The sequence below is a fragment of the Agelaius tricolor genome, unplaced genomic scaffold (assembly GCF_023055355.1).
Source record: "Agelaius tricolor isolate 1412-34295 unplaced genomic scaffold, bAgeTri1.0.p SCAF_10, whole genome shotgun sequence".
NCBI lineage: Eukaryota > Metazoa > Chordata > Aves > Passeriformes > Icteridae > Agelaius > Agelaius tricolor.
Window position 1 is genome coordinate 2,355,871 of NW_027269270.1, and position 27,663 is coordinate 2,383,533.

General features: G+C 43.7%; 1 protein-coding gene across 1 annotated transcript in view; it reads right to left on the reverse strand.

The window, feature by feature from the left end:
* CPS1 (carbamoyl-phosphate synthase 1) overlaps window positions 1-27,663 on the reverse strand; it is a 92,039-nt gene that overhangs the window by 28,085 nt on the left and 36,291 nt on the right. Inside the window, exons 19-25 of the mRNA XM_071434339.1 lie at window positions 26,659-26,857; window positions 24,431-24,607; window positions 19,339-19,457; window positions 8,603-8,744; window positions 6,714-6,779; window positions 6,092-6,155; window positions 2,701-2,882 (exon numbers count right to left, since the gene is read on the reverse strand). Coding sequence (XP_071290440.1) covers window positions 2,701-2,882; window positions 6,092-6,155; window positions 6,714-6,779; window positions 8,603-8,744; window positions 19,339-19,457; window positions 24,431-24,607; window positions 26,659-26,857 — 949 coding nt within the window. The remainder of the gene's footprint in view (window positions 1-2,700; window positions 2,883-6,091; window positions 6,156-6,713; window positions 6,780-8,602; window positions 8,745-19,338; window positions 19,458-24,430; window positions 24,608-26,658; window positions 26,858-27,663) is intronic.

The window sequence follows — 27,663 nt, forward strand, 5'->3', positions numbered from 1 at the left end:
CTCTGCTGCTAATCCTAACAGAATTAGGGAGCTGAAAATCATCTCTACAAAGGGCTCAGGGCTGTGTCCACTGTTTGCTGATGGTTTTAGATGCAGTTTGCCAATGATCCATGACTTTTCAGTCATTTCCAACAGTTCATTGTCCATTGGAACACCAGAGGAGGCAATGACCAGGAGAGGTTAAAAGAACAGTCTGAAATCATGACACTGTTCATACTCTGTATGTGAAGATGGGAGAGATGGCTACCTGCAGGATTGGTGAAGGATCTCAGAATCTGATTCATTTTTAATTTGATCTTTTCCCCAGGGGCTGAATTCCAACTGCATTTGCCTGAGGAAGTATTCTCTTAACAGCACATTAGCATTTGGCTTATTCATTTTTCTAAAGAAATGACATATAACAAATAATGTATCTTAGACTACACTTGCTGGAGGTTTGGGCTCTGTCCCCAGCTCTGCCCAGGTTCTTTTGCATTACTCTGTGCAGGCCTATCTACTCCTCAGTCTCCCTACTTGCAAATTAGGCATAATCATACCATTACCTTATGTTACTGCTGAAGAATAGTGGTTTTACTATTTGTATTTCCTATCCACCTTTGGAATTATTAGACAGAACAACACTGATTTTGGATGTTTAGGCTCAGAGACTGATGGCTTTCACACCTCCAGCACAAACATCAAGTTGGTTGATTTGACACCCACACCAGAGTAGCAAATTCCTCTGCAAACCCTGAGTATGACAGGATGATGCTGCTGTTATTAGACCTGGAGATCTGCATTGCCCCCCATCAAACTGGCCAAGCCTTGCTCTGACAAGCAGGATAATGCAAGTTTCAATATGTATTCAGTATTCTTTGCACATATTTTTCTTACCCAACCTGCTAATTACTAGCACTCCATGTGGAAATGAGCTCCCTCATCACCTATCTCTACCTTCTCTTTGATCCTGAAGTAATTAGATGTTGTATTTCATCAGTGTTATTTGTCTGACAAACTGTCACACCAGTTTCCTCCATGCCCCTGCTCAGAAGTTCAGTTCTGTTAAGTAAACAAGAGTTCAGTGCTTTTAGGGCTGAGCCTCATGGAAAATCCTAAAGCATCCAAAAATCAGCCTTTAAGAGTCCAGAGAGCCACCAGACTCTTTGGCCTCTTGAAAAATCTGTATTTTCCTGTAGCAGTCTCTGTTTTTACAAAAATTTAAAACAACCTGTACAAACAGGAAAGTATGAACATGCAATCTAAAAATGGTCATAGAAAGTATTTTGCAAATGGCTGAAGAACAGAGCCTAGAGATTGGAACTTAATTTCTGCTATTCTTTGGCCTGGTTCCAAACCTGGGAATGATCAAAACATGGCCAGATTGTAAAACCATTTTAGAAATTTGCACCCATTCACAAAGGAGATGAGCTCAGATCCTCATACACCAGGAAAAAGAGTCAAGAAAAATCACAAGTTTAAGATGATCTAGAGAAGATTCCAGACATTTCTGGAAAGTTCTTCAGCAAGTTCTGTAAAGTTGCTTCAGCAAGTTACATGGCCAACTCATGCTGAATTTCAGTGTAGATGAAGTTCCTGAAAGCACCTTTAAAAGCCTCAGCAACAAATCCAAGATGACTATGTTATCTGCTAGAAATCAACATTTTCAATATTGGGGCCAACTGTTTACATTATACACCCCACATCATCAAATATGTCTGGGACTCTCCTCCATTGTGGCATTCACATTCTCTGAAAAAATTCTTTTGCCCAGGATTTTTCTCCTGGGAAGCTGAGAGGCCTCAGAGAAAAGGAAAACAATTCTTATCTCATTTGCTTCTCCTGTGTTGTGCTCATGTGGAATGTGTTTGGAGATTGTTCACCCACAGGTGATTCTTTCATTGCATTCTGGTGTGAGTTGTTTTCACTCATTGGCCAGTCAGTGCCAAGCTGTGTTGGGCCTCTGGAGAGAGTCACAAGTTTTCATTATTATCTTTTTAGCATTGTGTAAGTATCTTTTCTGTATTCTTTAGTATAGTAAAGTATTCTTTAATATAATATAGTATCATAAAGTAATAAATTAGCTTTCTGAGAACATGGAGTCAGATGCATCATTCCTGCCTTCATCAGGGCTTCCCTGCAAATACAATACTCCATCTCTTAGATCAGCATTTCTGGACACTTGAAAATTGCTAAAAGACCAGTGCAAAGTCCAGATCAAGAGCTGGAACATTTTCTGGTTTGATGGCAATTCCAATGCCCCTCCCTGGTCTGCCTGCCTGTATGCTGGACCACATCCACTTGCCACTGCACTGCAAAGCCAAGCCTACAAACTCTTGAGCCCACAATGTTGTGATGCACAGAACTCCCTCAACTGCTCCAGGTGGAGGACTTGTGCTTCAAATCAAGGGTGTGCTTAACTGCTAAGGCCCAGCAGTGCAAGGGCAGAACAGTTTGTGCGATAAATGTCTGTGCAGCAAATTAAGCCTGCTTGTAAATATTGCACAATATGGCATCTTGCAAAATAATTTCATATTTATTTGGCATTCTTTATTGAGCAGCCTGCTAGGAGCATCAGTGATGTGTAAAATGCAACACTGGGATCCAAAGCAAACAGCTTTTGCTCTCTCCCCTCACCCCCAGCTGCTTCGCAAGCTAGTGACAGGAATTTTGAAAAGTTTGGGTTGCTTCATGGCTTTTTATAGTGCTTCTTCTTTTCTTTACCTCATTTTGGTAGATGTCCAGGATCCTTTCCAGTGACAACTCCTCAAAGTACAGTCTGTCACACTCATCAAAATCCGTGCTCACTGTCTCTGGGTTGCAATTCACGACCACGGTCTTGTTGCCAAGCTGACGCAGCGTGCGGATACTGGAGACAGCACACCAATCAAACTCCACACTGCTGCCTGCCAGGAGACAGAAAAGGGGGCAAGGAAAAGAAGGATGCAGAGAAGAAAACATAAATAGATATTCTCAGCACTCCAGCTTAAAGAAGAAAAAAAAAATAAGCCAGCAATGCCTCCTGTCAGCTCAGAGTCAGAAATGTAATTGTCCTCCCGTGGAAATTAATCATCCACAAAACGTGAAGCTCCAAGCACAACAGGTAAGTTGGCTCAGCTGCTCAGGAGTGACAGACCTCTCCAACATGTCTGTCATCCTGTGCTCATAAGCACTTCAGTGTGCTCTTGCTTTCCATCCAATCACTGCTGCTTCCCAACCTACGCACTCCACGACAAAGGGACCAGTGGGATAAACTGAGCTCCTGTTATTATCACACAGAACTGCTTATTCCATGAAACACAAAGCATGTGTGAAGAACAGAGGACTGAGGTGGTTTTTACCCTTCCAGAAGAGCTAAACCAACAAGAAAAGAATTACATCTCAGTGGGTTTGACATTCCTGTACAGTGACTCCAGGTAAGGCAGATGAGAAGAACAACACTTCCACAGCCACTCTGTGATCCCTGGATCTTGCTTTAAAGGCTACAGTGACTGTGGCAACACTGTGGGACAAGCACATCCTACTGTCCCAAACCCCGAGTGACCATCTTGAAAGGAAAAGATGGTCTGTGACCATCCTGCTGTCCCAAACCCTGAGTGGGCACTGTGACCATCTTGAAAGGAAAGAGGCACAGAGGGGGCCTGGGTGAGCACCAGGACTTGGTGCCTGGCCTTGGGCAAGCTGCAGCTCTCAGGACTTGGGCAGTGCTGCAGGCTCCAGGGAACACTTGATTCAAGACTTCTGCAAACAGCTACTACCCCACACATTTCTGTGCTCAAACATCTAAAACAGGTACCACAAATAGAGAATGATGCATAAAGAACATCATTAAATGGTTGTGCTTACAGTCTACAAGAAAACCTTGGCCTCATCATGCTGCATTCATTTATTACATGATTGATAACTACTGATATTACTTTTATATTTAATTGTGTGACAAGATATGTTAGAAATTCAGTCTGTGCTTAATTGCTGCCCCCACCACCTAGTCACAAACTGATGGCTGGCACAGGTCACTCTCTGACAGGCACATGAGTTGTTTCCTCACTTCAGTCAAACAAGAACCTCAAAACATGCCTTCAGTTAAACTCCACAGAAAAAAGAGGAAAATCAAATCTGAACCTGGATGTTTCCAAGACAGGACACCAGATGCTCATTCAGATTTTGTATTCCACTTCCATTACACAGGTATTTTTATAGGTATAAGAAACCTCAGCTGAGGAACACAATGGTCATCTGGAGCCCTCATCTGACTGCTTCAGAGACAACCTGGGAAAAGAGCTGAACAGCTGTTAAGTGTATTCCAGGCACAGCCAGTAATGATCATACCCAAACATTGGAAGAAGGGAGACAGAAAATAAATAGTAATACTAGTAATGACTGCTGTAACATAACCAGACACTGCTCCTCAGGACACAACTGCTACATCAATATCTGCATTCCAAATAATTTAGCCTCTTCTAACCTGGAAGAGAACATTGAGTTGATCCCACTGAATTCTGATTACAATACTGAAAGCATAAAGGTAAAGCACACTGTTTACTTGTCACCATGACATTTTATGAAAAATCCTTTTGCCAGGATTTTTCTCCTGAGAAGCTGAGAAGCCTCAGAGAAAAAGAAAAGCAATGATTATCTGCTGCTGTGGATCTGTGATTGGTCCATGTTGGCTGTTTTTAATTAATGGCCAACCGCAGTCCAGCTGTCTCAGACTCTCTGAGAGTCATAAGCTTTTGTTATTCCATTCCTTTCTATTCCTTTCAAGCCTTCTGATGAAATCCTTTCTTCTACTCTTTTAGTATAGTTTTAATATACCATTTTCTTTTAATGATATAATGTATATCATAAAATAATAAATCAGCCTTCTGAAACATGGAGTCAAGATTCTCATCTCTTCCCTCGTCCTGGGACCCCTGTGAACACTGCCACACTTACTTGCCTTCAAAGGATAAAAAAAGTGAAAAAAATCCAAAAAAGCAACTTGGCTATTGCATCTAGGAAATACTTTACAGCTACAAGTAATGGTTTCCTCTAGCAGTCTTTATTTAGCTACAACTTCTTCCAAAGATGGTCTTGATGGATCTAATCAAAGCTGCAGAGCAGATGAGACCAAGAACAGACCTGCATGTCTATTCTAAGCAATGAGGAGCTTGAGGTGAGCAGTGCAAAATGTATTCACTTACATTCTATTAACTTGTGAAATACCACTGCCATCCTTTTCATTTTTTTTTGTAGCCATGCCACCCAGCCTGCTGAACAGCAGAATCATTCACAAAAAATAAGCCTAATCATGGAGTGTTGCTCCTGATTTCAGTCATCTCAACATTCATGCTGGAAAAGGAGTTCAAAAAGACACGTCCTACAAACAGCAACAGGAGTGCAGCATGTGACCTCTCCAATCCAAGCCAAGCAAATGGATGGAGTTTTCAATTCCAGCTTTCATAACCCATCACCAGTTCTGGGAGATGCAGAGCAGAAATATTTCTGAATAACAAGCAATTTTTTCCTTGTCAACAATTGCAAGCTATTTGGAGAGATCCATGGAAAGAAAAAGTGAAAGTCATCACATAGAGAATTCAGGAGTCTGTCTACCCAATACTCACAGCCACGAGGAAACTGTTACTCTGTATAATGATCTGAGTGGGTTGGAAGAAAAAACAACATACAGAGAATTGCTCACACAAAAGCAGCTGAAGATATCAAAATATTTTCAGAGTCACCTACACTTACAGCCGTAAAATGCATAGTGACAATATCATCATGAGCTGGCAGTAAACATATAAGATAGGTTTGGGAGCAACAAGCTTCTATACAAGGTAGGAGCTTCTCAAGACCTCAACAGGTGAAGAAGTGAGATTTTAAAAATTCTGTAAAATTTTGTGGAAATCACAATTAAGTACCAAGTGAAAAGTAATAAAATTCTCCTGCTTTTTTCAGGGTGTGAAATGAAATCTCCAAGTATAAAATACAAACCTTCTGTTAGGAATTGCTGTCCTGTGCACTGTGCTCTGGAGGTTTTTTTCACCATATGAAAAGAGGAACAAAGGAACCACAAAAATATCTGAAGAAGGCTTGAGGGGACAAGGAGAACAGAGGAGTTGTAAGGAAGATTTACCTATGTGGTATGGTCCACAGCCCAACACCATCACTCCACAGTCATCAAATTTTACATCATGTTCCTGGGGAGGGAGACAAAAGAGTCATTAGGATCTGTACTCCACAGCACCTAACTCTGTGCTTTTCAGAATAAACAGTTTCTGGGGTTCAGCCCAAATCCAGCAATCTGATCCTTCAGGGCTCCAGTCTCATCTTGCTTACTGCAGTGTAAATCAAGTGCATCTCTCCTGGAATTAGTAGTGCTGCACCCAGACCAGAAGACAAACAGCACCTCTAACATGGGTATTGAAGCTGCCTAAGGACCTGAGAAGCTTCATATAAAAATAATGTTAGGATGAGATGAGGGAAATAGGACTTCTGCATTCCCAGCACCTACCTGTGCATGTACAGGTGATAAATAACAGGCTCTTAACAACACAGTGGCATTAACAGTAAATGCACTGGATCAGGATTGGAGCCAGAGAAAGTTCCAGGCCTGCTGGAAGGGGATTTTATGTAAAACCATCCAAAAGAATTGCTATGGAGACCGAGGCATCTGCAAGATTTCCAGAAATAACATGGAATAGGGAAAGAAGATCAGAGCAGACAGCAATGAGGCTGTTGTTTCTGAGGGTGCCTACCTGCCCATTGTAGGTGACATAGAGGTAATTAGTCACTGCTGGGTACTCTGCTGCCAGGGTGTCAATCTGTACAGGAAACAAAGGGGGATTGTGATTTGGCCAGTGCAAGATCTTTCCTAAATGCAGATTTTTGGGTCCTTTTCTTTTGCCTCTTTCCCTTCCTACTGCTGTTTCACTCCTATTATTTTCCCATCATATCTTTCCTCAAAAGGAGTTGACCTGAACTGTCCTGTGCTGTTAACACAGCCTGTGCTCTGCCTTGCCCCAGCCCTACAGTTCACTCAACACAACCTTCTCTTTCTAAGCTGCAGTTTTAGCTCTGCACCTCCTGGTTGAAACACCTACACAGCCCAGGAACTCTCCCCTGCTTGCCAAGGCCCTCATTCTTTAGTTTGTGCAGCAGATTACAAAGATTCCACCAGGTTTTCTGCCCTTTATAACTAGACTGTCTGGAATCTTCAGACTACTCTTGACCCCATCTGACTCCCACACCAAGTACAAACACACACACAATGTCACTTGGAAATCTTGTGGAGCAGCAGCACAATTACTGTGTGTTTATGTTACAATATAACTCATGCTTTGATAATTAAATGGTACACAAAGCAAGAGTGATTTTAAACCACGCTTTATGTGCATATGTATACTTTAAATGTATATGTAGACTAATTAAATGGTACACAAAGCAAGAGTGATTTTAAGCCACCTTTTATATATATTTATCAACAATTTCTTATGTAATTAGTCACAAGAGAACCCAGAAGAATATTTTGCCCATGAGGCAGTTCACAAACTATTTGTGTCAACTACTCATGGCATGTTATACTTGGTACCCAGTCCATCTGGGTCACCAGCAACTGCTGAAGTTTCCTGAATGAACATCTGAAACATTTCTACAGAGAATACTGAACAGGGAAAAATATGAAAGCAGTCTTGACATGAATTTTTATGTGCTATACCATTTAAAAATCTATCCAAACTTCAAGCAGTTCCAGGAATCCCCACTGCCTGTCCAAAGCCTTGTGAATCATGGAGAATGTGACCTTACATCATTAGCACCAGGTGTCTGCTGCTCATTACTGTTGCTAATACTGTGACTTGTACTTCATGGCTCCATATGCTTTGAAGGCACACAGGCAGGCACAAGTAGAATGACCTTATTAAGTGAACCTTGGCACAAAAATCAATCCAGCACTGCAGTGCCATATGCAGCAGAAAGAACACAGTGTAAGACCAGGCAGTTTCTGTGGCCAGGTGAGCCACAGAAGAAAAACAGCAGCTGGAGAACAGAAAAAGACTTGGCACCTCGAACTGGGCCTGAGGATACAAATGAACTCTTTCAGAAACGTTCAGTAGTTTGGGTTTGTTTTTTTTTTTTACCATCTTTAAGGACAGAAAACCAGCTGGTGACAGTTTAATACCAACATACCTTAAATGCAGCAGCCAGCACCTAGTGACACTGCCATGAATACCAGATGAGCTCATTAGGCTCATGCTATCACAATGAATAGCAAATGAACCCATAACAATAGCACACTTCAAATAAAGTATTAGCCTGTAAAAATTTACTACCAAGAGAGAAGAGATATGCTCTCCATGGTCCTGCCATGGTGGGCCAGCATTTTCAGCCTTTTCCTGAAGCCACATGTATTTCCCCCTCAGCCACAAAGAATTTGAACAAGAATATTCTGAGTGCCTCCTTGGGAATGTTCATGGCATTACACTGATGCCTGCAGTGCAGAAGGAGCAGCTACATGGGTGAACTGTGCTCTCCTCACATCAACACCTGAACTCCTGAGGATGTTAACAGAACCAGGGGTTTCTAAAGACAGAGAGGTCTCCTGGCACTCTTGGAAGCCCCAGCAGGGCCAGTGATGTTGCTCACATACCTGTTTCACCCAGGGCACTATATCCTTCCTCAGCCTCAGCTCACGGCACTGGACTTCAGTCAGCCTCAGGCACTTCCCAATCTGCTTGTCAGAGAACCCCATCTGCTTGGCTCTCCTCAGTGTCTCCTCTGGAATTGTTTTGCTGGGATTAAATAAGAAAATGAGGCTTTACAGCAATAACTAGAAGATACATAACAGCTTTTGTCTCTACACTGCATAAAGTTGCCATAGGATCATGCATGTGAAGGCAAGAAAAGTAAGAAGACCCAACATAAAACATCTTTTTTACCCTTGGTGCCCCACACAAACACCTCTGTGGTAAAGTCTGCAGGCAGACTGCAAGCAGTAGGAAGTAAAACATTTACTTTCCCTGCATTTTTGAGACAGGAATCAGTGCCCAAACCTTAACTTAATATCTCCCTCACATCCTCTTAGTCTAAATTTTAAACCTGGGCCTGACCAGACTGGGCTGGACCAATCATTATGTATGTGCTTCCACCTCCTGCCTCTCATTGCAGCTGCCCACTCCACTCAAAGGCATGAAATTCCTGAAGCTCTGGGATGGGATGGAGCCATTCAGAGGCACAACTGTGCCCTGACCCTGTGACCATGGTGCTGAGCTGGGAAACACAATTTATCCCAAATTTTTTTTCTGTTGTTGAAGATGTTGTGCCTACCTTCTGAAATGGCCAAAAAGCATCTCACCTCAGACATGGGCAGCAGAAATACCCTTTGGATGCTCACACACAAGGTAGGTTTTTTTCTTGTAACAGTCTCAATAAACCCTTTTCCATATCTTAGTGTTGCTTCTTGCATTAGGCAAATGGAGAGGGCATTGACCAGGTAAAGCAGGGGTACCTTTTTGATTTCATATTTACAACCAGGGTCTCTCAATACTTCCATACATTTTTGGTTTTTTTGTTCTTTTTGTTCTTCCATACGGTTTTGCTTTTCAGAAGTCCTGGTTTTGCTGTTTATTTGAAACACATTGCTTCCCCCTGCCATTTCTGAAATCAACATTTACCAGTCCATTTTGCTCTTCATTTTTTTCATCTTCTCCATTCCCTCTTCATTTACTCTACTCTTTTCTCTTCTACTCTTCATCCCACTTTGTTTTGACTCCACCCTTATAGTTTCTGCCTCCCTCTCTTTCTAAGCTACCTTTTCTAAGCTTAGCTTTTGCAAAAACATAAAAAACCCTGTATTTTTATCAGTACTACTTCTTTACACCTTCATGACAAGAGCATTCTTGCCTGCCCAATAAATCAATATCTTACAAGCAAGTAAGTTCTGAATAAGGAAAATGGAATGATTAACAAACAAGCAATTTTCCTAAATCAGAGTTTTTGAATGATGTCCTTTGCTCGACAGTATTTTAAAATAAATACCATTATTTTATTTGTGTGGGAGAAGACTGGTAAGACCATTTTATTGGAACATGTCAGGAAGCTGAAGCATGAAAAAAAGTCATTGGACTGGATTTTCCACTCTGGCTTAGGCATGGAGCAGCTCTGCTTCCCTCAGTAAAGTCAGGCTAGTGTGAAACAGAAGAGAGTCACACAAGTGTCAAACCAGCTGTTCTGAGAGCAGCACTGGGAACCAGAAACTCTTGGGTTCAGATCCCTGGATGGATAGGATTTGTCCATTTTCCCAATGCCACCTCTCTCCTTGCCCTGGAGTATGCAAAGAGAGCACTCCACCTTCCTGCAACCAGCACAGGAGAAAGGGAAAGCTGGTGAACATTTGCAGGAAAGAAGCATTTACAGTAATTCCTCTCCTCTACACAGTGCCCAGCTTAGCCCCACAAACAGCTTGCTCTGCCCTCAGGGGACTCCAGGCAAGAGCACCATCTGCACCCTGGATCTCCTCTACAACCTGCACCACATCACTGTTCTTACCCCAGCAAAGCCTCCTCTTCCTTAGGGTCAGAAGGGAAATTGTGGCTGCCCCGCTCCTGGAAGTGTTCAAGAGAAGGATGGATGGGGCTCAGAGCAACCTGGGCAGGTGGGAAGTGTCCCTGCCCATGGCAGAGGGTGGAATGAGATGAGCTTTAAGATCTCTTTCAACCCAAACCATTCTATGATTCAGTGAAAAAGTCCTGCCTAATCCAGCAGGCTGAGCTTCCCAGGTTTGGATTGCCCAAAGTGAAATCCACTTTGTGACACCCCACTGTATTAAAAACAGTTTCCATGCTCCAATACTTCTACCAGAAACTACTCCACTTCTCCTCAGCCCATTCTGCTTGCTGATCTCAGCTCAGAGGCAGAACTTCCTGCACAAATCATGAACACCAGAACTGAGGGCACAGATGTGCCTTTTACAGAAGCAAACACAGCAAACTCCACCAATTCTCTGTCAAAACTGATGCTAGCAGTCACTGGCTATTAAGGACCCAGCCTCCTTAGAATGAGTGAGTAGACCTGATGACCCCAAGAAAATGAGCCTCTTTCTGAGCAGTTTACTCCTTTGCCCTCCCTCCCTTCTGCCTCAGGAACACACATAGCTGGCTGTCATTTGATTACTGTCAGAGACAGCAAATTGCCTTCATTTGCAGCTTGTTTTCATTCCATTTCTTGTATCTCATTATAAGAATATCATTCACTGTCACCCTCCCTCCCAGCTGGGAGGGTAGAACAAAAGCAGTGATTATTTTGCACCGTGATTCATTTGCCTTGGGCTAGCAGCTTAAATTAGGTTAGGCCACTCACTAATCCATGCAGAAAGGTAACTAGTTTTTTACAGGAAAACTAGCATGCAAAAGAGAAAAGACAAGTTCCTAGAGGGGAAATGGAACCATGCATTTTTTTCCATGTGCTTTTTCTTCTGCTGCTCCTAAAGCATGATAGAAGAAACCAGCAGAATTGGTCAATCATGTTTAATGGGAACTGAATCAGAGAATTGCAAATCCTCAGCACTGCTATGGAAATCAGGCTGCCTCTCTACAAATGTGCTGGACACACATTTTCATAACTGAATAACTTCCATTTACTAATCATGGTAATTTTTAGCATTTCTGTCTCAACTTTCATGGAAATAATATAAAGAAACATGCAAACACTATGGTAGGGTGATGCTTATCTTGCAGATAGCAAAACAGACATGCAGAGGTTAAGGGGTGACAATTTTTAAGGAGCAATTCCCCCTTTGCTCAGAGACAGCCCTTTAGACAAGGCAGAGACACTAAAGCCAGCAAGAGCAGAATCAGGCTGATCTCTTTGAATACTGGACAGCAAATAACCCTTCAAGCTCACCAGAAATCCAGCACTAAAAGACAAGACAAAAATTCTCAGTCCTGGATACACCAAATCACATGACCCAGTCTTACATCACTACCTCCCACTTTGCCCTGGAGCATCACTCCCTTTTCCTACACAGAGCAAAAAGTCTTCCAAAGATTAAACCCCCTCACAGGCTTAGAATCAATTCTGAAATGAGGGAAGACGAAGTGACCGTGATTTCAGACTTCTATAATGCTCCTCTTCCTAACATTTGCCTTTACAAAATAACAGACAGGAGTTTTAGAGCTTCAAATCCAGACAATTAGACTTTTGTGCATTGCCATGATTATTAAATGGTTGTTCACCTCCTCAGAAAGCTGTAGGCCTCTGCTCATTTTACAGTTTATAAACAAAATAAGCTTTTCCCCAATCTTGCTTGTGACTGTTTCAGCCTCCAGTGTTGATTTGTAGTTGATTTTAATTGAAAATTCCACCCTGTCATCTTTGGAATTCCATCCACTCACTTCTTTGACAACAAACAATAAGAGAAAATGGAATAAATTCTGCTTAATGAGGAAATTTTCACCTGGCACAGAGAACCTGGAGAAATCTATTAACTGACTGGAGGAACAATGACAGCACTGAAATTGTCAGGAGACCCTGCTCACTTCAGCAGAGCCCTCTCTTCCACTTGACCAGCTTTCACCTGACCCACTAATAAAGATGCCAGCAGAAGAAACACTCTTTTTGTCTCCCAAATCAGCCTCTAAGTCTTTTCAGGTATATTGTCAAGTTTATGCCCATCCACACGTTATTTAGGCCCATGTAAATGGGTATGGATCAAAAGGATAAGGAATATTTTGTGAGCTGAGAGCCACAGCCTGAGCTGGGAGCATTTGGGGTATGACTTCTGTGAGCTGTGTCCCAGTTAACCATGAGCCCTGTAAGCTCACAGGCTCCTCCCTGCCTCATCTCAGGAGCTACAAATGTGGCTTGGATATGCACAGAGGAGCTGCAAAGGTGAGCAGCTCAGCCCACAGGTCTTGCACTCAGCTCCTCCCAAATTTGAAGTGATTTAAGCCCAGACTACACTTTAAGCCCAATTTTGCCATAGCAAGCAGAGCAGACCAAAGTGCATCATACCCAGTCCTGAGAGAGCTCTTCCTTTCTCAGTAGTCATAGGCCTGAAGGTTTCAAAAACCTGCTGAATTTCAGGCTGAGTTATGTACAAAAGCATATTCTTTCTCATTTCCTCACTGTCCTGCTCTGCTTCAAGGATCCTAGTGGTTTCCTTGATTACTTCTCATGTTTTACAAGATTTTGAACATGTTACAATTAAAATAATGAGATCACAATATAAATTCTCTCCCTGCTTCTCTTCTTAAGGAGACAGATTGTTACCAGTTTTCCCCTCCTACAAAACTCATGAGATGGCTTACAAAAAGATGTCAAAGGAGTGTTTAAGGAAGCAGGAGCTGCAAACCAACAAATCTCACTCACAGAGCAATTGTCACTCCAGCTCTCTGCACCTTTAACATCCTGGTCCCTGAGCTAATAAATCTCATTGTGGACATCTTGATTTAAGTAACATGAGCCTCACACTGTGCCCTAAGACCTGAATGACTCACTCACAAGATTAAGTGAGCTAAAGCAGCAGCTTGCACCAAAACACAGCCAAGAAATGGGTTGTAGATGTTTCCTGAAAGCCTATTTTCCATCCCTGGTAAAAGGGAGCTTTGAGGTCTTTGCTGGGATGCCACAGTACAGACTGCCCTGCTCCTAGCATTGCACATACTGGTTACAGAGGCTCCCCAATGGCTTTTTAAGGCAATGCCTGGATATCCCCTGCATCAAGGAATACATACATATTGCATTTTCACAAGTGTTCAGATGTTTTGGAAGAAAATACAGCTGTGAAGTTATTACCAGTGGCTCTACGAGACAAATAGAAAGTATCTTATGTTAGATCCACACAAAGCACAAACAGCAGTGCTGAATAGCTGCTTGTATTTTATTATCCTCATGTACTGCATTCTGAACTTGTTCCCAAGTCCTTCCTGCCCTAGAGTTGACAAAGAAGACAAAAGTAATCGTTCCAGTTAGCTAGAGAGGAGCACTACAAACATGTCAGTGGCAACTCCTCAAACTGCATAAACCAGCACTGCCTCATTTCCAATCACTGCACCTGCTCTGCTTGATGCCCACACAAGTCCTGTGTGCCACACTGACCTGTCCCCAAAGCACATGGGTCAGCAGAAACTGCTGCTGAGAAAAGTGGGGATGCAGAAGACCCTGTTGAAGAGCCCAGGTTACTGATGGCCTGAGTTTCCCTCCCTGCAGTGCTTCCCAGCTCACCTGCAGGTGCAGGGTGCTCATTCCAGCACCTGTAATTTCTGTGCCTACTCCACCACAGTCATGCTTCCAACAAATAGCTTTCAAAGCACACCTTGCAGGTACCCCATCAGGGACATGGGCTCCTAAAAGGCCTTTGCAATAAACAATTCTCCCATGGGTAACTGAGCAGAGCACCCAGCTACAAATGCTGAGCTAAAGTGGGTCTGCACCCTCCCACTTCTGTCTTTCCCCTTTATTAACTCAAGTCTTTTTGGGTTAGCGATAGTCAGGACTCCATCTACTCCTTTCAAGCACACAACAGGCCAGGAGGTGTTTTCTCACAACACCCACAGAGCAAGGACATATCTTCCTCCAAAGCAAAGCTCCAAAGCATAAAATTATCAAAATATGATTAGTGCCATAATTTCCCCCTGTTAGCAGGTTGGCTAGTTCAGTATCTGCCAAAAAGGTGATTTGCTGTTTCCATTAAGGTTAATTTGAAGAGTTGAGATTTTAGGTGACAGAGTTCAAGTCACTGCACAGCCAGACTGTCTTTGAGACTTTGGGCAAGCTCACCATCTCTGTGCTTTGCTCTTCACAATGGTGGTTTACAATGCTCCTCTTTCCTCAGTTGAATTCTACTTTACAGCCTTTAATCAATATTGAAATGTTCCTCTTTAGGCAATATTCTCACACTTCTGTCTGCTGCAAGATGGCTTTCCTGGGTTTTACTTGGATGTTCTCCAGCAGTGAATGTGACTCCACTACCTCTACTTTTCCCCCATCTCTAGGAGCTCTGAAGTGATGGCAAATACAATTAATTGCAGGTTCCATTGCTACAGAGATACCTAAATGACTTAGGAGTACAAGTCCTATTGATTTTCAACAAGGCTTTTGTCCCCATGTCACTTGGGCCTAAGTGATGATTTCACCATGGCTGCCTACCTCTTTACCTCTATTTAATCATGTTGTTTGCACATTCTCCTTGCACACAGCCACTGTTTTCAAGGATCCCAAAGTGAGGAACAAATAAAAATAATCATGGCTTCATGCAAACAAATCTTCACTACAAACAGTCAAAGAATAGACGTAGATTCCAAAAGAGGGTTTTCTTTGCCTAGTCCAGTATGCCTTAGATGTTATTTCTAAGCCTGGGTTTCAGCTGTCCTCCTGGGGATGCTTGGTATCACTGGACCCTCCTTCAAATCTGACTTGCTCAGGACTGGGTCCATAACCATGGCCTAAAAGTGACATCTCACTCCTTGCTGCCTCAGACAGCTGAGCATGGTCTGTCCAAACTCCCACCTCCTTCATGAGCTCTCAGTGTGATGAAAAGCCAGTGGGGTCTCTCCAGGCCCTTTTTGCCATTTTCATTCACAGGACTGGCAAGGCCAAATCTAGGGAAATACTTCCCAGATAATAGCAGATCCTACTGCACTGCCACTGCTTCATACAGCATCACCTGTAATGCACTGACAGCATGGCATGGTGCTTGCTCCTTCCATGTGAGTGTGCACAAGTGGGTTTATTTGTTTATGCGCATGGTGGGGAAGGCTGAAGTTAAAACAACAACAATAACCCCCTCAAATGTAAGATTCCAAAATAAAAAATATGTAAGGTCACAGGAAACCAGCAGAGGCACATGTTTGACACGTCTGTGATATTACTTGTTATTCTCACAAGTACACTCAAAATGGCTTTCTTTTCCCAGTTCAACTCAGGCCATTTGCTTTCCTGCAGCCACATCACATATCTGAAACAACTCTTTCTCCATCCTAGAGGGCCCAGAGGCAGAAATGGAACCACTGCTGCAGCATGACAGAGCTATACAGTCCCACCCAGCACCAGGCCCAATCTTCTTTAGAAAAAAGTTCAATGGGACAAAAGTAAATGGGGCAGAGGGTGCCTGTCCCAGTCCCTACTGTGCCTGTAAATGGCTGTCCTTGCCTCTAGACCACAGAGACAATTTATTTGCCCCAATTTATGTTTACAAACATTTACAGGGCAGAAGTTTTTCCCTCAGCACTGCATTATCCCACAGAGCCTCTCACAGGTGGTAAGCAGATCCATTGCATGGATCAGTGAGGCTTTCTGCTCACCTCTGAATCCCTGCATATGGCAAGGATGCAAGGCAGCATGTGGTGTGTGAGAGCTGCTTCCTGAACTGCTCTCAAAGGCCTCCCCCTGCCTCTGATCCCCCTTCCCCATCTGTGTGTCTCACCCCCACTTGTCCTAGCTCTTAATTTCCTCTTGGCAGAGACCAGCTCCTTGTTACCAGTCTCTTCAACAGCTCTGCAGGGACCAAATCAAGACTTTTGTTACTCCAACTGCATCCAAAACCTCTCTGCAAAGAGTGCCCAAGCCAACACAGAGACAGGAAGGGGTGGATCCATCCAAACAGCCTGTAACCAGCAGCAACGCCCAGGAACAGGGCATTCTGCTTCTGGGAACTGTACCCTAACAGAAAGATTTAAAGCACTGATGGCATCACCCCTCATTCTTTTCTGTTGGAAATTATTCTGTAGCACAGGTAGAACTCATGCCAGGCATGCTGGGGACTGGAAACAGCTGGCTGCAGGAAGAGCACATGTGTGCCAAGTCTCATCTGCATCACTCAATTAGCTTTCCCCTGGCTATGGCAGAGATCTGTTCCTGATGTGCCTCACTGGACTGGCCTCTTAGTTCAAGTCCCAAGTGTTCTTCCCTGGCTCTTTGCCTTTGTGCCTTCAATGTAATGCAGCTGGACAGCCCATCCCCTCCCTCCTGTGCTGGCTGGGAGGAAAGACAGGTTTCCTGCAAAAGTGTGAGCAATTCTTGAGCAGTGAAAATCTGCACTGATAGTGGAGTGAAAATCTGCACTGGTAAGTGAATGAGGGTAAGATAATTTATATGTTGAGCCTGGAAGAAAGAAGGATTCAGGGTGACCTAACTGCAGCCTTCCAACACCTGAAGGGAGCCAACAAGAAAGATAGAGACTATTTTAAAGAGCATGGAATGACAGTAATGCCAAATTGATTTTTGCCTTTTTTTCTTTTATATATTATCTATATTCTTCATATATTTATTTGTAGCTCTGTAGCCTATCATAGTATTTGTAGCTAGTGTTTTACCTACTCTATTAGACAGTAAGACAAAATAAATTCCCCAGCAGCTCCAAGCTGTGTGGCCAAGGTTAGATTCTCTGCAAAGCCACAGTTGAAACTATTGCTGAGACATTTTCATCAACAAAGTTTAGTTCCTATCTAAAAGAGGGAGAATTCAAAGAGAATTGAACCAGGGGGAATAACCTTACCACTTATGTCTCTAATTGGGGATTCTTGTCAGATATGCTAATTTGCAAAACCTATAAAAATTGTATATACGTTATGCTACATGTGCATCTTTGGTGTTTTCCACCTGGGAAATTGTGCACCTAAGGATCCTTATAAAGATAACCCCTTTTATCACCCTAACTATGTCTGGCTCGTGGTTTTAGGGCAAAAAAGGCATCAACAGGATGAGGGGGAACAGGTTCACACTGCCAGAGAGAAGATTTAGATTAGCTATTACAAAAAAAATTCTTCCCTGTGAGGGTGGGGAGGCCCTGGCATTGTTGCCCAGAGAAGCTGTGGCTGCCCCTGGATCCCTGGAAGTGTCCAAGGCCAGGCTGCACATGGCTTGGAGCAACCTGCTGTAGTGGAAGGTGTTAGAACTAGATGATCTTTAAGGACCCTTCCAACCCAAACCATTCTGTGACTCCATGATACCACCCACAATCTGATTTGAATTGCAAGAATCCACTTCCAAGGGACACAACATTGCTCGTGTCTGATAAAAATGCAAGGCTGGATACTGTCCAAGGGCTCTCTGTAGAAGGCTGCCTGTGCTGCCTGGGCACCACAAGGATGAAAAAAGGGTAGGGTGGTAGCACCTACTGCTCACTGGTCATGCAATCACCTGCCACCCATGGCAGAGAAAGGGAAAGCAAGCTCAGGGATATAGGAGGGTTCAGGAAGATTAGCCTCTGTGGAGGATTTATATACATACATACATACATATATATATATTATTTATCTATATCTATAAATATATATATATAAAAATATATATAAATGAGGATTTATAGCAGCTGAGGATGCAGCCAACCTCTGGGGCTTCATTCCAGAGCTTGCCACTCCAACGGTGACAAACTGATTGTGGATATGTTGGTTTTTTCCCCTCAGGAGCTGCACACATGTTTAAAAGGCCAGATAGAAATGCCATGTGACATAGATGTTAGAGGACAAAAACTCCTGCAGCCGAACAACAGATTCCTGCAAATAATCACGTTATTCCTCTTCTTCCACCTCTCTCTCCACATTTATTTTTGTTTGGCTCCAGATGCCGCTTGCTCCGGGTGCAAGGGAAGGCAAGAGCTGCTCAATTAAAAGCAGAGATGTCGCAGGTGAAGCGAGGAGCGGCTCAGAGCTCGCTGCCTCCGCTGCGCTCCCAGTGCCATCGTGTGGTGACACCAGTGAGCACAACGGGTACCCGAGGCACAAAAGCCAACAACACTCGGCCAATAACTCAGCAAGGAGGCTCTCCCAGCCTCGTAAAACATGAAGGGAAAGCTCAAGTCAGCAAGAGTCTGATCTGAAATATAGCCCACTTCTTCAATTTACTGCTATCTTTCCTGTTGGATTTTATATGGTCATTTTTCTTGAAGGAAGAAGATTTATATTTAAATAGGTCTGGAACCATAAGTGTTTGAAAGAGTGGTACAAAAGCAATACTCACACATGCTGCATGATCACAGCAAAGCAGAAAAGCTTAAAAATCAATAGTCCAGGCTGGAAATAAAATGCAGTGTATGTGACCCTCAGGTGCAGTAAGTCAGACAAGTTCAGTGTTGAGTTTGAAAGGTAACTCTGTCCTAGGTACATGAGTTACTCATCACAGACCATCCACATTCCCAGTCTTAGCCTCAGAGATACTGAGGATTTTCCATAATAAACCAAAACTTCCATAATCCAAGGAGCTATTTTACCAAAAAGAGTGTGCTCCAAAATTTCTGCTGACCGAGACAGTGAACTGAGTTTTAAGACACCATCATTTATTCCAAGCACTTGAATAAACTTCTCAGCATAGACTGCATCTGTGCTTACCATAGGTTTCTGAGCAGGATTCCCAGGAGAATTGTTGTGTCCTAGTACAAGGCTTTTTTACCTGTTCTCTTCCTTGAGGATCTTCTCCATGTTGGCAATGCTGCGCATCTTGTACAGGAACCACTTGTCAATGGCTGTGAGCTGGTGAATGACATCCACAGGGACTTCATCCTCCAAGGCCTGCCAAAAACAGGACAGCACCAAACAGCTCCTTTAACACACTGCACAATACACATCTAGTCTGAAAACAGCTAGCAGAAAGAAGTTATTAGATCAAGCTGTACAAATGAAATGTTCATCTACCTCCTGTCTCCTGCAGCAACGGAAACTGTGCCCCATGAGGAGGGCAGGAAGACTCCAGCCACTTCTCCCTGTGCTCTGGTTCCAAAAGCTGGCCTTTGTTTCAGTGAGAGAGGCAATTTGCTTTTCACAGAGCCAGCAGCCAGACAAGCTGATGGCACCTAGGCTGGGTGGCCACTGAGAACATGCTCAGCTAACTACAGGGAGCCACATTCAGGCTGCAGTGACCAATCCTCCGTCTGCACCTCTTACCTCTCAGGTTGCCTAAATCTCAAACCCACTGCCAACATCCTAACTGCAAATGTAAAACAAGAAGCTCTGGATTCTCAGATGTGAGGGAACATTTTGCTTTGGAGCATAGATTTTGATATAGCCTTGAAATACAGGGCTGAATCAAAGTGTGTGGCCTTGCATTACCTCTGAAGCAAGGCAAAGTCAGGTTCTGGGTGATGCTTGCAGCTACAGCACAGCTCTAGCTTCTCTCACTCTGCCTCAAGATATTCAAATTTCCAAGACCAAGACCATTCAAATCTCCCTTCTTTCTTGCTGGGGTTATTGATGGGCTTTTTAAAAATCAATTATTTACAGCTATGAGGTAAAAAAAACCCCCACAGAGATATTACTCACATAAGACAATGGGTTACAAAACATTGTAATATTAAAAAACCCAGCACCTCAGAGAGCCCTCAATATGATGTATTTTCTATCAATGCAATTTCTTGGGTCTCACCAGTAGTGTACAGTTACAACTCTCCTGACAAAGCAACTATAATCAACCATAATGATAATGCCAGCACGGTATCTTTGCTGAGCTAAAGTAATCAGGTTCATTAATTTCTTACCATGTTTAATTGTTTTCTTGTAAGGCAGCATCCCTGGAACAAAGCCAGAGCAATGCCATTGAAAAAAATTCCAGAATTAATCCAGGAAAAAGCTTGGTCCACTGCACCCCAGCATTATTCCTCCAAGTTACAAAACTTGGGCACAACATTGGCACCATCACCACGGGCTTCAGCAATGGGGAGACCTTTTGCCAGCTCAGAGAAATGGGTCACTTCAGGGAGTGAAGTGGACAAGGGATGGGTGGCATCTCTCTGCAAAATACTGACACCACCTTCTGCATTTCCTAAAGAACTCCAGCCAGCTCTTGCAATTATCTTCTTGTTCTGAGAGGTAACAACTGCTCACTGGGATTTCCTTTCTGCTCCCAAGCAGTGGGGAAAGCCTCTAAACACATGCTTTGCTCCTTTAGAGTACCCAGGCACATACCAAGTCTTCAGTACACTATTGGTATGAGGCAAGTGGTAAGGAGTCCTTCCCATCCTGATTCTTTAGTGCTTGAGGTCACATTGCCACATTAGTGGTATCTGAGCAGATCTTTTTCCCTTTTAGGTCCATCTATTTTTACAAAACACACGCAGACTTGCACATCTTCAGGATCTCCAATTCTCAGTCAATGGTCCCTGAGTCACACATACACACACAGGTAGCATGACCATATATCCTTAAGCTGGTTAGGACTTTATTAAAAAAGTCCCAGGGATCTTCAAAGGAAATTGAAAAATAATGTATCCCTTCCACTCATTTGTCAGAGGAGGGGCAGAGAAAATTAATCATCTTCATCCCTGATGCATAAATCTGGGAGACAAGAGTGGAGACTGGGAGAGAAGAGTGAGTTTGCAGACATTTCTTGCTCCCTATCGCCACACTCCAAGGGCAAATCAGGTTTCCAGGCAACTGTGTAGAATTTGCTCAGGGAGGCCCTGAACTCCAATGGCTTTCCTCTCTTCAAACCAACATGAAGGAGTACAGCCAAAACACCATGGAAGCAGGAGGGGAGAAACCCAGCAGGACAGTGGGACTTTGGAGCCCTGCTCAACATCCAGAGCATCCCATCCAGCAGGGACTGAGGTTTACAGGACTGCCTTCCCACCAGGAGCCATGGAGCAAGCCTGGCCTCCAGGCCAAGCAATGAAGGGCAGCTCAGCTGCCTATGCTTTCTCTAGGGTCAGCACCTTTGTTGCTTCAGTTCCACCCTGGCTTCTCACCAAAGGAATATTTAGCTGCCTGTGGACAGCAACACAAGTGCAAACTGTACATCTGTAGTGTGGACAGTTTGGAGACCAGGGCCCTGGTGTGAAACAGAGCGTGCACCAACTCCACAGCCTAAGCCTTCTGAGGCCACTTGTACATAAAGTTAAGAGCAGCAGAAAACACCTGACACAACCTGAGCATCCCTGCTCATCAGGCTGTTCCATCCTTGCAGCGCTCCCACTCTAGCCAAGGAACAAGTCTCATCTATGTCAGCCTCTCTCCTGTGCCTTCTTTTACATGACAACAGGGAGCCCCATTACAGCAGCAATAGCTCTGAATGGCAGCTGAACTCCCTCTTCTTGCACCTGAACACTTGCTGTTGTCATCATCCAACAGGCAAAGGAGAGAGAAAAAGTAAAAAAAGCAAAAAGCCTTGGAGGGCTGACTAGTGGGGAGGAGAGGAGAAAACATGTAAAATATAACAAAGGTCCATCCTGTTTCAAATGGAGCTGATGGCTAATGGGGACTTACTGTTGGTTTTTAAAGGTCAATGAGCTGGGAAGGGATTTCCATGCAGACAGCCCCAGGTGCCAGAAGCACCTCTTACTTGTACTGCTTGCCTCAGTTATTAATGGGGATGAATTTGTGTTGGGCAGAGGCAACTCTTTATAAAGGCAGGACTAAAGAGTTTTTCTTGCTTTTTCCAACAGATCCCAGTGAAAATACCAGCAGCTGGGAACACCCAGTGTTCAGTGGGACCCAAGCTCACCTTCATCTCCCCAGATGCCCTGGGTTAACAGGAGTCTAATTTTAATCTTTCATAAAATCTCTCTGAACCACTCAGAGACTCAAGAAGTAAGATTTTTCTCTCAGTCACAAGAAAAAGGCTGTAATAAAGACCAAACACAGCTGCTGAAGGATGAAGACATGCACTTCCCAGCTTGAAAAACAAGAGGGAACAGCTGGACAAGCCACACATTTATAAAACACTTTCTGATTTTTCTTCAGGCCATTTATAAGAGGAACAGCTAGTGAAAACCTTTTAACTAACATAGCACAGGCTCAGCTCCTCACTCATGTGGAGGTGTAACGAGATGTACTCACACATGAGCACAAAGGTCTTAAAGACTCCACTACACAAAGTTGGGGCATAAAAAAGCAATTGGGCATTCCCTGCCAGGAAGGTTTGCAATCTTCAAAAAAAAAAAAAAAAAATCAAGCTATCCAGGCAAGCAGGAGCTGTAAAACACAGCTGTGCCCTTCTCTTCATAGAGGATATAGACAGATGGACATGTGACCTGCAGCAAAACCAAAGTGTTAAATTGCACCTACCTTCTAAAGTAACTAACCCCACATTTACCACATGATATACACAGGCAAACACTGAGAAGATGAAAGTAGAAATAAACTTGTACCCAAGTCCCCTTATAATAACACTCCCTGTTACACAGGCACGTTCAAGGCTGAAGTGATTTGACCAGTGTGACAGGAGAGGGCTCAAAAGAATGCTACAGGAAGCTAAGCTGGTTTAGAAGAACAGGGGATTTCTTGTCTGTGAAATTTAACATACAGTTATGTAATTCTTTTCATTTCAAGCCCATACCAATGCAACCATTGCAAGTAGACAAGACTTGTAATGAGACTGCTCTCACACACTGCAGTTTGCCATTCTTTATCATCCTTGGTTTCAGTTCTCAAAAGGATCTTCATTTATTCCTTTCTAATCTGATAAACTGACCTATTTTGGCACTTACACTGATATAAATCAGGGCTGAACGCTAGCCAATGTTTAGCAGACAAATTCAATCTCATAGAAGAGGAAAGTGATCCAGGTGCCCACCAGCACCCAGATATGAACTAAAGTAACAGGACACCAGAATGCCCCTGATACTGAATGCAGTGAGCACAGGCTCAAATTGTACCACCAAAAGGCAAACACATTGCCTGACCATGGAAGATGCAGAAAGCAAAAGCAAGAATCCTACTCAAAGTGGTCCCAGTGAGCTTGACAGAGGGAAGCAAGGGAATGAAGAATACTCAGCCTCTGTCACCTCAGGAGACCCAATCTTGTAGCTCAAATTCAAGGGATATAGGTATCTTAGGCTGAAAGATGTTAGTGGGAGTGTGTATTCTATTTGCCATCTGTCAGAGGTGGGGCAGGTCTCTTCTGTTCATGGGGCAGTTTTCTTTATCTCTTCCACCACCCATCCTCCCTCCAGGAGATCTCTTCTGTTCATGGCCACTGAGTGTCCCTGCATGGCTGATCAAATTCCATCATCCCATGGGAGATGCTCCGCCCAGGGGAGGAGCCAAGCATTCCTACCTGGATACAATCTGACCCTGGGAACACCACAGCAGCCTTTGCCCACTGCATTCCCAGAGGAGCAGCTTTCTTCTCCCCTGCATTCCCAGAGGGACACCAGGCCCATCTCCAGCACCCCCGGACCTTCAGAGGAAAACTCCCCCTCGTGCAGGATCCCTGCTCCAGCAGAACCACAGCTGGCACTGCAGGAGGGCTGAGGCACCATGGGATGGCACTGTGCCACCACCCTGACACACAGGGGGTCAGGGCATGTTCTGACTCTGTCAATGGTTTGTTTTCTTTTTTGTACTATTGCATTTGTATTTTTATTTTCCTAATAAAAACTGTTATTCCTATTCCCATATCTTTGCCTGAGAGCCCCTTAAGTTCAAAATCATAACAATTCAGAGGGAGGAGGTTTACATTTTCCATTTCAAGGGAAGCTCCTCCCTTTCTTAGCAGACACCTGTCTTTTCAAACCAAGACAGTAGGTCAAGGTCTTTCTATCTTTTGTTACCTTGGCTATTGCATATATCCGAGTGCTGGATGGCTCAGAGAGCTCCTTCTGGAGATCCACAGTGGCTGGCCAGGCTTTATTCATAGGCAGCTGTGAAACAAAGCCATCCACTGAGGGGTGGCACATCCTCAGGGCCTTTTGGAAGCTCTCCTCGAACGTGCGGCCGATAGCCATGACCTGAAAGGGAGAGCACATCCACATGAGCCACACTGAGCCAAGCCTCGCTGTGCCCTGAGCAACAGGGTGGGGAGAATTCCAGCCACAACCACAAGCACACACAGGCATGGCAGCCTTGGGACTCCTCCCTAGGATAGTCCTGCTGTCTGAGCCTTGGTAACCCCACTTCTAGATCTGACTCTGCTCATGGTATCAATGGGGAGTTCCAGACAAGTGACTGGTTGGTTTTTTGGTTTTGGTGGACTGCAGTTTTGGTTTCCATTTCCCTGTCCGTAACACACAGGAGAATCTGCTCTCCTCTGTAAACTGCTTTAAGGGAAGCACTCTGGTAGAGGGAAACATTATGCAGCAGCATGGGTATAGTAATATAAAAGAATATTTCTGTTTAACAGCCTGTTAGAGATAGAAATTCACAGTGTGAATTTTTAAGTTCAGGAGAAACCTTCTCCTGCTTCCTTTAAATTACATTTAACAGTAACTCTCCCCTGTGAGGGTTCTCTTAAATGATTACTCCTCCTTGGCATAGCAGCACTGAAGGGGTTTCCCTCCTTCAGTCTTGACAACATATCTAATAAGAAAACAAGCTTTTCTGTCTAGAAATCTGCGAGGTAACAGAGTTCTTTCTCAAACTTTTACATTTTTATTTCCCAGTGCAGTGACACCTTAGCAGCATAAAAGTCTTCTCAAACACAATACTGAAAAATGTCAAAAGAAAAAATAACATCGCTTTCTCTTTTCTCACAGATCCAGGCCCACTGCCCAGCACAACAGAGCTCAGAAAAAGCCAGGCCAGACTGTTCAATTAATAAAAATGCAGTAGGTGCTGCAATCTGGCTTCAAGTTCAGGCCTGGGGAGATGACTGCTCCATACTAATAAAGACACAGGGGCAAGAAACTCTGTGCTTCAAAGACTCCATCTCCTACCCACAGGTCCTGCAGATTAACATTCTTGCTCAGTTCCTCCACCAGCTGCAAACTGCATCCCTTGGGCTTCTCCATCCCTGCTTCAGCTCACCTGCCCTGTTAGAGCACTGACTCTCCCTGTATTTCTGTCCTGCCTGGAAAAGGACACAAATTCAGGCCCTCCTGTGACAAATGAACACTGGAAAGACTCAACATCTCCTTCTGCAAATGTGTATGGCCAGGAAGTTCCACAGCTGATGGTGCAACTGTATTTAGGAACTCCAGTTCTACAGAACAGCCCCAAAACCCCTAAGCAGAGAGGGTTAATATCATCTCACTGAAAACAAAAAACCCACCTCATTACCATTAAAAGCCAAACCTGCCAATGGAAGATCAAATTAATTTTTCCAGTTCTGATGAAGGCTTCTTGTTCAATGACAACAATGATATTAAAAACATCTTGCATGTCAAAATAATTTAATAAAACAACTATTTGAAAAGACAACTGAAAAAATACAAAATTATTTTTCTTTGGTAGCTGATATTTAATTAACTTAAGTGGGTAATTTAAATGATTTTGTCTTGTTCCCCCTTCTTAAAACATGGTCTGAAAATAGTGCTACTGTCCAGACATCTTAAAATCTGATGTAAGAGACTTCATCTCTAAAAGAAGGCAAAACTTGAGAGTAAGATGACAATTTGTGTTTGGATTTCAAGGCTGAGATCTAGCACACGGTTTTAACATATAGAACAAATAATTCAGGAAGAACTGAAAGCTGTGGCTCATGGGCACCAATGAAAATCTTAACATACTACTACTCCTGAAATTGTTCTGTAATTAACCACCACTACAGAACCTCAAACTAAAAAAAATAACTCTCAGAGCCCTGGACTGAGTGTTAGGAATGAAGTCAACCCCAGGTGATCCATAGTGATCTCTTCCTTTAGGAGTCAAACCATACCGTGATATCCAACATCACACAGTCCTAACTAATTTCCATTAATTATAGTACTGGGTAAAAATAATTTGAGCTTAATATATATCCTCCAATTCATTAGGTCTTTGAAGATAAACACTCTGAGGGTTTCCAAGTAAGAGAAATGGCTTTCCCAAGTGGTGGAATGGAAGGGGAGAGCGTGGCACTTGCCTCTCCCACACTCTTCATGGAGCTCCCGATGCGGTTGGAAGTGTGCTGGAAACGGTCCAGGTCCCAGCGGGGTATCTTGGTCACAACGTAATCCAGGCTGGGCTCAAAGCAAGCAGAGGTTTTTCCTGTCACCACATTCTTGATTTCTGGCAAGGGAATGCCCAAGGCAATTTTGGCAGCAATGAATGCTAATGGATACCTGTCAGAGAGGAGAAGCAGAGAACAGTAGAGTGGAAAGAACTTTGTGTTTGCAAATCCCAGGAGTGGATCCAGTTAAACAGACGTGAGGTGACCATCCCTCCTCAACACAAGGGAAGGCTCCCGTGCTCAAGCACAGCAGGACCCACCCAGCCTCCTACCTCAACACATTGCAGAGCTACCTCCCTAGATCTGGGACTTGCTTTTTTTATCCACTATGCCACCCCTTTCAGTAGCTGTCACATCCACTGTGAGCCCACTCTAACAGATGTTTAGCTGCAAGTCTGTCATCGAGAAAGAAAACAATCAAACGCCCACTGTCCAACAACATGGCTTATCTCCAGCCTGCTATGGGTCTTAAATAACCATAAGAGTTGTTGAGAACTGCAAATTAGAGATTAATTTGTGCCTCTCAACAGCATCTGCAAAGTGCAATTAAGAAGCCAATTTTTAAACAGCCTGCTTTGACCATCCTTATCTTGATTAGTTTATGATTAGCCAACAAAACAAAGGCAGCTAGCAATGCCATTTGCATCAATCTGACAGACAGCTCATTAATAACTCTGCCCTCTGGGTCACAGAGATGATTTGCAGCCAACATATGGATGCAGTGGATGTGCTTTGCAAGGATTAGGCTCCCACACACATGCCTCCTGGGAGCTTCCCCATTTGTAGTAACAGCATCAGCAGGCTGGAATGACCTGGAGGGCTCACTAACCCCACCCTCCATCTCCCAGCAGGACCAGTTCTCCAAGGGTCAAACATAATAGATGCTGACAAGAGCTGTTCTTAGAAGCTTCCCATGCT